The sequence below is a fragment of the Pseudoliparis swirei genome, chromosome 13 (assembly GCF_029220125.1).
Source record: "Pseudoliparis swirei isolate HS2019 ecotype Mariana Trench chromosome 13, NWPU_hadal_v1, whole genome shotgun sequence".
Classification (NCBI taxonomy): domain Eukaryota; kingdom Metazoa; phylum Chordata; class Actinopteri; order Perciformes; family Liparidae; genus Pseudoliparis; species Pseudoliparis swirei.
The window spans coordinates 11,708,226-11,720,359 of record NC_079400.1 but is presented as its reverse complement, the minus strand read 5'-3'; the positions used below and the strand labels follow the sequence as shown (position 1 = coordinate 11,720,359).

Below are 12,134 nucleotides of genomic sequence, written 5' to 3'. Positions count from 1 at the left end.
ACCCAATTGGGACCTGGACGCAGTCCAATGAAATCATCGCTTTCTCTTCCAGGGGAGCCAATGGATTGTCGCGCGCTCGCAGCACGCGGAAGTGGAGACGGATTCAGGCGGTGGCAGGAGCTGTTAGCGGGCGCTACAACACGGCTATGGCTAGCGGGGGAACGGAATAACCGCGTGTGACGGTGTTTGTTGTTCATGCTCCGCAGTCCGTCGAGTCATCATGGCGCTGCTGCGAATGAGGACCGCGCTGGGTGCGAACGCCACGGAGATAGAGAAGAAAATCAAACGGTGAGTGCGCGAGACGACGCTCGCGTGCAGCGGAGGGGGAGGGACAACGTGACCAGAGCATATGGTGATAGTTGAGTTAAATGATGATTGGAGCCTTCAGGAGGAATGCATGTATACATGTGTTGTTTATTTGTGTTCAGCACGTCGTCACATGACCTACATTGATTATCGTGTTGTAGCTTGCTCACCACTTGAAACATTTGCCTTTCACATTAAAGTCACATTCCTGTTTGTGTTACCGAGGATAATCACACATAAACGAATAAAACCATCCGTTTAAACGAATAGATACATGCATATACCTGCATGCATAAATATATTTAAGTGATAGTTAATAACATAAATACTGGGGATATATTCATGTTGGTAACTAGAATGGGCACTCGGTAGAGCGCATACCTTCGCATATCACAAGATTGGGCATTGAATTATGAACATTTTGGCATTAGTTGCATGCCAATTGGACAAAAATGTATCGTGCTATGGTAAAAAAAAGATGTTGACCTTTCCATGACCTTGACCTTTGACCCGATTGATCCCAAAATCTAATCAAATGGTCCCTGGATAATAACCAATCATCCCACCAAATTTCATGCGATTCAAGAAGATTTTGACCTGTTCATGACCTTTGACTTTGACCCGATCGATCCCAAAATCTAATCAACTGGTCCCCGGCTAATAACCAATCATCCCACCAAATTTCATGCGATTCGGTTCAATACTTTTTGAGTTCTGCGAATAACATGCATACAAATAAATAAATACACGGCGATCAAAACATAACCCTCCGCATTTTCAATGCGAAGGTAATTGACACATGAATAGATGAATGCATGAGTTCTCTCTTTAAAAAAACAACTAGTTTTTGTGTTTTTGCATTTATACTTTTATGTATTTCTGTAACTTACATTTCTTCCCACGTGTATTTATGTGTATATTAAAATGAGGTTGGCATCGGGTAGCTCTATTTGCTTGAATAAATCAACAACAGATTATTACAATGAATCAGTATTGAAAATCACTGTTCACCCCAGAGTGATGCTCCTTTCAGCGTGGCACATGAGGACAGCAGTGCCATCACCCTCCATTCCACCCACTGCTCATGCACAAGGCCACTGTAATCTGGATCTTTGTAAAGACTGAGGATGCAATGCATTTAGTCACATCTAGTTTTGCTCAGCAGGAAATTCTGTTTGGCAGAATCACGGCACGTCCTATATTTCAATGTATGCATCCATTTCAATTTGAAAAGTGCTCATTACAAAGGATCTTTAGGGGCTTTGTGGATTTTATTTACACCGTGTGGTTGCTCGACTCTTTTGTCTGATACACTCTCACCATCCAGCATTCAGTTTATTTTGTATAGCCCAAAATCTTGAATTACTAATTTGCCTTAGAGGGCTTTACACATATGACATCCCTGTCCCAGGACCTCACATTGGTTCAGAACAACTCCCCCCCCAAAAAACAGAAATAAACCCTTTCTCAGATGAGTTCAAGTACCTTCGTACCTCCAGATGTTCATCTCAACCAAATTTAATGGTGAAAAGTAAACAAAAGTGGATATTGTTCCAATGTCAAAACAATATTTCTCTGGGTTATGCATTCATACTGATTCCACTTGGAGGAGCAGAAACTCGACTTCTAACTATTTATGAATAGTTCGCTGAAAGTCATTGAAAAACTATTGAGACAATGTATCCATTATTACTTTTAGCTAATTGTTTCTGCTTCTCTTCTCTCTCTCAAAGACAACTCGTGGCTTTAAGTTGTTACAACTCACTCAGGTTTGTTGGTGGTGTGTGTGTGGACTGTTCGGTTGGCCGATAATAACGGGTGTATTGTTTTTGTTCTTTCTTTCTCCTAAACTTAGGTTAGAATTTCCCATTGTTCTAGTTGGTTGAGTCTGCTTGTTGTGTTTCTGTCTTGCTCAGAGGTAACGCGCTGCGGCAGGGATCGGCGTGGAGGGGTTCCCGGGGGCTGGCGGCCTTGCTGCTGCTGGTGGTGGTGTGTGTGTGCGCGGCGGCTGTTTGGCTGTACGTGACCTCTCTGGACAGCGAGATCACAGAGACGCTAGTCCGCCAGGGTGAGCTGGTCTCCCCCCGGCCCAGAGTCTACTCCGTCCCGTGCTCCGAGGACTACGAGAACTACAAACGCTATCCAGGTGAGGCTGCTGCACACTGCACCGTGCCACACCCGATACCTCCCTGCTGCACAGACATGACCCTGATGAACACTAAACGCTGCTAGATTTCACTCTACAACCTAAAAACAAAAGATAAATCAGAGTTGATTGAGTATCTGGTAGATTTTGGAATCCACCGTCCACAGTTAGAGTTCAACAAAAAAAGTTAAAGGGTACATTTTTTAAAAACCGTACTATTGTCCATGTTTTTTGCTGCCGATTGTTGTATATAATAATATATATATATGTGTGTGTGTATATATATATATATATACGTATATGTCCACTACCGTTCAAAAGTTTGGGGTCATCCAGACAATTTCATGTTTTCCATGAAAACTCACACTTTTATTTATCAAATGAGTTGCAAAATGTATAGAAAATATAGTCAAGACATTGACAAGGTTAGAAATAATGATTTGTATTTGAAGTATTAATTTTTTTCTTCAAACTTTGCTTTCATCAAAGAATGCTCCTTTTGCAGCAATTACAGCATTGCAGACCTTTGGCATTCTAGCTGTTAATTTGTTGAGGTAATCTGTTGAAATGTCACCCCACGCTTCCTGAAGCACCTGCCACAAGTTGGATTGGCTTGATGGGCACTTCTTGGACCATACGGTCAAGCTGCTCCCACAACAGCTCAATGGGGTTGAGATCTGGTGACTGTGCTGGCCACTCCATTACAGACAGCATACCAGCTGCCTGCTTCTTCCCTCAAATAGTTCTTGCACAATGTGGAGGTGTGCTTTGGGTCATTGTCCTGTTGGAGGAGGAAATTGGCTCCAATCAAGCGCTGCCCACAGGGTATGGCATGGCGTTGCAAAATGGAGTGATAGCCTTCCTTATTTAAAATCACTTTACCTGGTACAAATCTCCCACTTTACCAGCACCAAAGCAGCCCCAGACCATCACATTACCTCCACCATGCTTGACAGATGGTGTCAGGCACTCTTCCAGCATCTTTTCACCTGTTCTGCATCTCACAAATGTTCTTCTGTGTGATCCAAACACCTCAAACTTGGATTCATCTGTCCATAACACCTTTTTCCAATCTTCCTCTGTCCAATGCCTGTGTTCTTTTGCCCATACCAATCTTTTCTTTTATTGGCCAGTCTCAGATATGGCTTTTCTTTGCCACTCTGCCTAGAAGGCCAGCATCCCGGAGTCGCCTCTTCACTGTCGACGTTGACACTGGCGCTTATGGGTACCATTTAAAGAAGCTGCCAGTTGAGGACCTGTGAGGCGTCTATTTCTCAAACTAGAGACTCTAATGTACTTGTCTTCTTGCTGAGTTGTGCACTGGGGCCTCCCACTTCTCTTTCTGCTCTGGTTAGAGCCCGTTTGTGCTGTTCTCTGAAGGGAGTAGTACACAAGCTGTAGGAAATTTTCAGTTTCTTTGCAATTTCTCGCATGGAATAGCCTTCATTTCTAAGAACAAGAATAGACTGGTGAGTTTCACATGAAAGTTCTTTTTTTCTGGCCATTTTGAGAGTCTTATCGAACCCACAAATGTGATGCTCCAGATAATCAACTAGCTCAAAGGAAGGCCAGTTTTATAGCTTCTCTCATTAGCAAAACAGTTTTCAGCTGTGCTAACATAATTGCACAAGGGTTTTCAAGGGTTTTCTAATCATCCATTAGTCTTCTAAGGCGATTAGCAAACACAATGTACCATTAGAACACTGGAGTGATAGTTGCTGGAAATGGGCCTCTATACACCTATGGAGATATTTCATGAGAAACCAGACGTTTCCACCTAGAATAGTCATTTACCACATTAACAATGTATAGAGTGTATTTCTGATTAATTTAATGTTATCTTCATTGAAAAAAACAATGCTTTTCTTTGAAAAATAAGGACATTTCTAAGTGACCCCAAACTTTTGAACGGTAGTGTATATAGACAGTGTTTCCCCTAGGTTTACAGCTTCAGGGGGGGGAACCGACCGACCGACACAAACACTTGAAACATGTTGGTGTTCATTTATTTTCATGACCACCACAAAGGGTGCACGTTTTATCACTGCAGTGGATTTTTCGGTGCTTTTCAAAGAAGAGTTCCAGAGCCTCTTGATAAAGAAAGTCAGAAACATCTGGCCCATTAATTGAAATCCGCAGGCAGGCAGCAAGATGGTCTCCTTGCAGCCTGTTGCGGATGTTTGTCTTGACCTGCAAATACATGAACTGTTAGGCTTTAAAAGTGAAAGCTGATATCTTAGAATAGTGATGGCTTACACAGCAAATCCCATTGTGAAAAGTCTATTTTACTCTGTTCATGGTGGAGAAGTCCCTCTCACAGTTTACACTGCTGACTGGGACTGAGAGGGCAATGGCAGCCAGCAGGCGCCTTGTTGGGTTAGGGTGAGCGACTTGTTCCATCTTCTCCACCGTGGGGGCGTTTAAAAAATTCAGATATAGCGGTTTGTTTTTCACGCGACATATTCAACGCTCTCTGCCGGCTAGTGGGAGTGTGCTCACTTGTGCGCGCAGACACGTCGGCATCGGAGCTCTGCGGCGCGCGAGACGGAGAGCCGAGAAGTGTTAACGCGACACGCAGAGACAGAAATGACATGCTGCTGTGTAGAGACGATCAATAACAGACGGCTGTTTAGTTTGTTTAATAAAAGAACAAAGACGTGCTCTTTAAGAAAAGGGACCTTCTGCTGTAATCTGGCGCGATCGAGAAAATTACAGGATGGCGGGCGGAGATTTCAGGGGGGCGGGCCGCCACCCTGATAGAATGGTGGGGGAAACACTGCACTTGTGTCGAGGTCCCACACGGGAAAATCAAACGGCATAACTTTTACTTTAGTTTTGACACATCACAGACGAGTCTGAGGAAGTCCTTGTAGACTGGGTGATGTGTCTGGGTACGCTGTCGTTTTATAGCTCCAACCTAACACAAGTACTTTTGCTTTGTTTGAATTTTGTTGTGATTTTAAGCCAAACTATGATGTTTTATGTATTTAACATAACCAAGAAGTGGTGTTTCCTCTGGCACTCACAGCTTCCTCTCAGTCATTGGTTCAGACGTGTCTGTCTGCCTGTGCATGTAATCATCTGTTTTTGCAAGAATCTTGGGTTGAATGGCCAATTAGTGCAATTAAGAGCAAATTTAATTTCTTCAATCAAATTCATGCAGAGCAGTGTCAATCTTCAACTGTGGGAAAACTATGAATATTCATATATGGGCAGATGCCCAATCCCATTGTCACAGAAGTAGGTACCTTAGTGTTTCCTAAAAACAGTCATATAAACGTAATTGTATTAAAATTATTACTTTATTACAAAATTAATTGAAATTTTAAAAAAAATTCATAAGTGCAAACTGCAACAATTTCATTTCCTTTCATAAACCAAGGTTGGTGTTCATTGTGTAGACGCATTATTATTATTTTTTCAGTCTGGCCACGCATATCCTAGACTAGCCGCTGTCAAATAGAACGTGTGAAGATCCCGGAAAGGATTATTAATATTTGGTTATGTGTGGCTTTCTGGAAAACAATAAATGTTTACATTTAGGATTTAGGCACCCCGCGATCACACGCTTTTTTTTTTTTTACAAACTGACCCCGGCCCCCATCAGAGAAGGGAAAAGTTATGTGTCCCTCACAGGAAAAAGTTTGGGGACCCCTGGTGTAGACGGTTGCAGGTGCACGACAACTGAAGAGGCTTCAGCTTTGTCCCAAAAGAAAAGGGGAAATACAGAAATAGAGGTGCCGCCTCCTCTTCTAGTGGGTCACAGGTTCTCAATCTTTACATTGGTTTTAAGGATATTGTTGTGTACATGTGTTACGTCCCGCCTCCCTACTCTGCGGTAGTGGCTCTTGAGGGAGACGCAACATGAAATAAAATAAGAAAACGCCTTTTACCGCGAACAAAAAGCTTTATTCGCGTAATCAAACAATGTCACTGGAGAACGGGTAGAGGAAACAAAAAGACGGAGGGGACTTGGACCAGCCACTCCAGCGGCCGTCGAACCCAGAGTCTTCCTCCGCTACCCAACACACCACAGAACCTAACGGGCCCAACAAAGACACGAAAACAACCTATATAACACGCCCTCCAGGAAACACAACAAAGGCAAAAGCGCCCGCACAGCGGAGCCCTCCCAGTAATGAAGGCCTCTTCTCCTTCCGTCTCCTCCTTTACACTCGGCTGATTGGCAACGGTAAACACCCGCGCCAAGCTCGGCTGAGTGTCAACTAGGAACACCTGGAGAAGGCGGAGCCAGAGGCGGGCCAAGTGCACCTGCCCAGCAGAGAAAACAAGAGGACAACAAGAAGGGGGGGGGGGAGTACGTAACACCCCCACCATGAGTTAGTGATTTTTTTATTATTATTTTTTTAATTTTTTTAAACAAAACAATCACAACAAACAACCTTAGTTGACCGGCGTGCTCACCACCACTCATTCCACCCAATAACTGCTATATTATAAGCGCGACAATGCATCCGCCAACATATTATCCTTGCCACGAATGTGTTTGACCTCAACATTGCAGGCTTGCATGAAGATACTCCAACGCATCAACCTTTGATTTGTGTTGCGCATTTTGTGCAGAAACACAAGGGGGTTGTGATCAGTGTAAATCGTGACAGGAATGTTTGATGACCCCACGTATACCTCAAAGTGGTTCAAAGCCAAAACCATAGCGAGTGCCTCCTTTTCGATGGTGGAATACACCCGCTGGTGTCGATTGAACTTCTTTGAGAAGTATGACACCGGATGCTCCACTCCCTCGACATCCTGTAGCAAGACAGCCCCAGCCCCAAATTCACTCGCATCAACTGCCAGTTTAAAGGGCTGATCGAAGTTTGGCGCTACAAGCACCGGAGCATTAGTCATTAATGATTTAATTTTCTGGAAAGCATCTTCACATCGCTCAGACCACACATAAGGAACTTTCGGGCTTAACAGATCAGTTAACGGGGCAGCAATAGCTGAGAAATTTCTACAGAACCCTCTGTAGTACCCAGTCATCCCAAGGAAGCAGCGCAGGTCACGTCTGGAAGCCGGAGCAGAAAATGCCAGGATTGCTTCCACCTTAGCTTGGACCACCACGTCTTCATCCCGCCCCAAAAAGACCGGGACCTCAGAAGTGACAGACGTGTCACTTTCAGCACTGGACAACGCCACCATACAGGCAGCGGCAGGTTTACAGAGACCAGCACTAGACAGCTCCCCAGGTAGATCAACAGACCCAGCAGTAACCGTAGCTGAGCCACTGCTCAAATCAGTCGCATCTGCCCTCTCATTGTACGGCTTCAACATATTAACGTGACAAAGCCTGCTCCTACGACCCCGGTCAGTAGCGATGAGATAGTCACGGTCACCGACTTTCTTGGTAACAACATAAGGACCACTGAACCGGGCCTGCAAACTGGAACCAGGGATCGGCAACAAGACTAGCACTTTGTCGCCTGGAGCAAACACTCTGTCCTTAGCCCGTTTGTCATACCAACTCTTCATTTCCCTCTGAGCAACAACCAGATTTTCCTGTGCCAGCTGCACGCACGGCGCATCCTGAACCGAAACCCACTCACATAATCCAGCAAATTAAGTGGCTCGGCCACACCCAGCCACTTTTCCTTCAACAGCTTCAGGGGACCACGGACATTATGAGCAAAACCAGCTCAGACGGGCTAAATCCCAGCGACTCCTGCACCACCTCTCTTACTGCGAACAACATCAAATGCACACACACACACACATTGTGTTGTTTTAAATAGTGTGTACTTGTCCTTGCACATTCCTGCTGAGCATTGCCACTTTCATTTCACTGCACACCCTGTGTGTGTATGTGACAAATAAAACATCTTGAATCTTGAATCTTGAATCCCTCATCCCACTCCTTATCGGACTCCAAACAGTACGCACGTAACATTGATTTAAGCGTCTGATGAAAACGCTCAAGCGCCCCCTGTGACTCAGGGTGATATGGACTCGAGTGGACATGACTGATGGCGAGCTGTTTGAGAGTCTGAGCAAAGCCACGCGACATGAAATTAGATCCTTGGTCCGTTTGAATTACCTTTGGCAACCCAAACACGGAAAAAAATTTCACCAGGGCTTTGCCCACACTCGGAGCAGTGATGTTACGCAACGGTATGGCTTCGGGAAACCGTGTTGCCGCACACATGATGGTAAGAAGAAATTTATTCCCGGATTTACTACGTGGAAAAGGGCCCACACAGTCCACGATCACCCGCTCAAAAGGTTCACCTATAACCGGATGGGATACAGTGGTGCAGGCGGAATCGCCTGATTGGCTTCCCTACAACCTGGCACACATGGCAGGTTTTACAGTATTGCACTACATCCTCTTTAGACCAGGCCAGAAGAAGTGGCGCAGCACTCGGTCATACGCTTTATTAACACCAAGGTGGCCAGCAAGCTGATGATCATGAGCCAAACTTAAGATGTCACGGTTTTGGCGGGACCACCACTTGTATTTTCACCCTCCAATCTTCATCTGGAGGCGCAGTCAGCGGTGCCCATTTACGCATAAGCACCCGCTGGACAAGTACCCCCCGAGCCAACGACACCTTCTGATACCGCATCGTCCAACAACAATGATATCTCCGCATCCGCTTTTTGATCACACACCAGTTGCTGACGTGCCACAGGCACAGTACCGAGACTTATCGTATCCGTCTTCACACCGTCACACTGCAGGGGAGAGTCATTAAACGGTACATCCAGTTCTATAGCCATAAAACTATCAGCCAGATCCACCTCATTACTAACCTCAACCTCACACTTGGACTTGGCGCAGGTAACGCACAGGCGAAATGTACATCAGGGAACTCGACCACTTTATCCGAACAATTCCCCATAGGAACTGCAGTCACCTCCGCTTAACGTACTCTGCCCCGGCTAAGTCATTCCCAAGATCAAATCTACCCCTCAATAGGAAAACAAGATCTAACCCCGACAATCACCGCCCTGTAACTAGATCTGACTTGAGGTAAATATGATGCAACGGTGAATCTACATATTGCATTCCAAAGCCTCACAAGAACCCCGAATTCAGCCGACTCCTCCCGACAGGGCAACACACCAGTCACAATAAAGATTGTGATGCCGCTGTATCCCTCAGAATTGTCACTGGAACCCGTCTCCTGCCCAAGAAACGGAGCACCAAACTGCATAGAAAACGAGGAGGTCCCGTCGAAGAAGTATTGACAACAGCTACTGTCTTCACATTGTCAACACCCACTCCCTGCATAAAGCATAAAGCACTCAAACACTCTAATGAATTGAGTGGTGGTCGGGAAGTATGACAAAGGCTACTGTCTTCACAGTTTTTATCCGCAAAACATATAGCACCGCCATAACATGACCTCTCTTTCCCGTGCGAATTCCACATACGCTTGGCAATCTTGTTTTTTTAAATCACGAAACTTTTGACGGTAAGCCTCAGGCACCAGCTCATATGCGCGCAGAATAGCAGCTTTCATCTGCTCATAACTCGACTGACCTCCTCAGATAACGCAGCGTAAACCGCTTTACCGACAGAACGCACTGCAGCATAACCGGCCACATGCTCACAGGCCATTTAAACGTGGTTGCAACACGCTCAAACAGGACAAAATAACTATCAACGTCTATCTCGTCAAATACCGGGACAAACCGAATGTATTTGCTTACGAAATCGCCAGTCTCCGAGACCCCATCTGCTGAGGCTGGCGAGACGACACCTCCAGCTCCTCAAACACCTCCGCCAATTTTCCTCATCTCCAAATTAAAATACGCTGCTCTCCTTCTCTCTCAGCCTCAGCTTAAGTAGCTCTAGTTTACGGTCGCTCAACGTCTGAGAGCCCTCTGTCTCAACGTTTGTATCACCGTGAATCTCCTCCTCCGATAATACCTCCTGGTCTATAAGCGCAGCCAACAGCTGTCCTTTAATAACTTGTTTCTTGCTCTGTTTCTTGACTACAACCTCGAATTTGCCTGCGATTTGACCAAGCTCCTGTTTGGTACACGCATCCAACTTCTCCCTAGTTGGATCCTCAACAAACCCTTCCAAGTCAAAATCCATTACTGCAATTCTCCGCTTATACAGCCAATAAAACAAACACATACGCTGTCAAGGGCCTTTTCCCAGCACACTACTCACCAGCCCGAGACAGCCTTTGGACGAGCCCCCATATGTTACGTCCCGCCTCCCTACTCTGCGGTAGTGGCTCTTGAGGGAGACGCAACATGAAATAAAATAAGAAAACGCTAGCCCTTTACCGCGAACAAAAAGCTTTATTCGCGTAATCAAACAATGTCACTGGAGAACGGGTAGAGGAAACAAAAAGACGGAGGGGACTTGGACCAGCCACTCCAGCGGCCGTCGAACCCAGAGTCTTCCTCCGCTGCCCAACACACCACAGAACCTAACGGGCCCAACAAAGACACGAAAACAACCTATATAACACGTCCTCCAGGAAACACAACAAAAGGCAAAAGCGCTCCGGCACAGCGGAGCCCTCCCCAGTAATGAAGGCCTCTCTTCTCCTTCCGTCTCCTCCTTTACACTCGGCTGATTGGCAACGGTAAACACCCGCGCCAAGCTCGGCTGAGTGTCAACTAGGAACACCTGGAGAAGGCGGAGCCAGAGGCGGGCCAAGTGCACCTGCCCAGCCGAGAAAACAAGAGGACAACAAGAAGGGGGGGGGGGGAGTACGTAACAACATGTAACTCTCTGTTGTGTCGCTTGTTAATAAAGGTGGTGTTATTCTCCCTCTTCCTCTTCTCTAGATATGCGGCAAAATGAATGTTATACAAACTGAGACAACATCTCTCTTTGATGTCGTTGAATATTGAAAGCAAACATTTTAAATTCAAACTTAAACTATAATTTATTGTTTGACTTTTAATGAGATACTTTTTTCTGACTTCTTTGACTTTCTAAACTATTACTTTTCTATTAATTAATTAATTTATGATTACTTGTTGATGCCTTTATATGGTGAACTTTACTAAAGTTTTTCTATGACTTTTTAGGATGTACTATATTTGTTCTTTTTTTTTACATATATACTCTAACTTTTTTATCACTTTCTCCCAACTATTCTATGGCTTTGTTACGACTTTCTTATTACTTTTTTTGCTGTATTGTATTATGAATTTTATGCAGCTCGCTCCGGCTCCTGTTCAGCCCTCCACTGGTCCTTAGTGGTCCCAAGTCGCCCTGGCAGTGGTCCAGTGGGGTCCCCATGTGGTTTCCTGGCTGAATTCCTGTTGCCAGAGTCCGGTACAGAGTTCGTGAACCTGGCGTAGCGTCTTCTGCTGCCAGTCTTCGCAGGAACAATGGACTTGGTATACAGGCCTGCCTCGGTGTAGAAGGGAATTAAAATGGTAAACATATATACATAGATGTACATACATACATATATACACACACATATAAGTATATATTTATATATACATTCATATATATATATATATATATATATATATATATACATTCATACATGCATATATATGCACACACATAAGTACATATATATATAAGTGGCACCCTGGATATTTTAAGGGCAAATATTGTTATCAGAATTGTTATTGTATTGTAGTATACCTTGCCTCCATCATCCTTATTTCACCTCCTTATCCTGCTTTCACCTGAAGTAGCTGCAGGGCGATACTTGTGTTCGCCAGTAGGGGGCAG

At 44.9% G+C, this 12,134-nt stretch overlaps 1 protein-coding gene across 1 annotated transcript in view; it reads left to right on the top strand.

Moving 5' to 3' along the window:
* The first annotated feature begins 114 nt into the window (after positions 1-114).
* uts2r2 (urotensin-2 receptor 2) overlaps positions 115-12,134 on the top strand; it is a 31,016-nt gene continuing 18,996 nt past the window's right edge. Inside the window, exons 1-2 of the mRNA XM_056430678.1 lie at positions 115-288; positions 2,223-2,452. Of these exons, the coding sequence (XP_056286653.1) occupies positions 221-288; positions 2,223-2,452 (298 nt within the window). The 5' untranslated portion in view covers positions 115-220. The remainder of the gene's footprint in view (positions 289-2,222; positions 2,453-12,134) is intronic.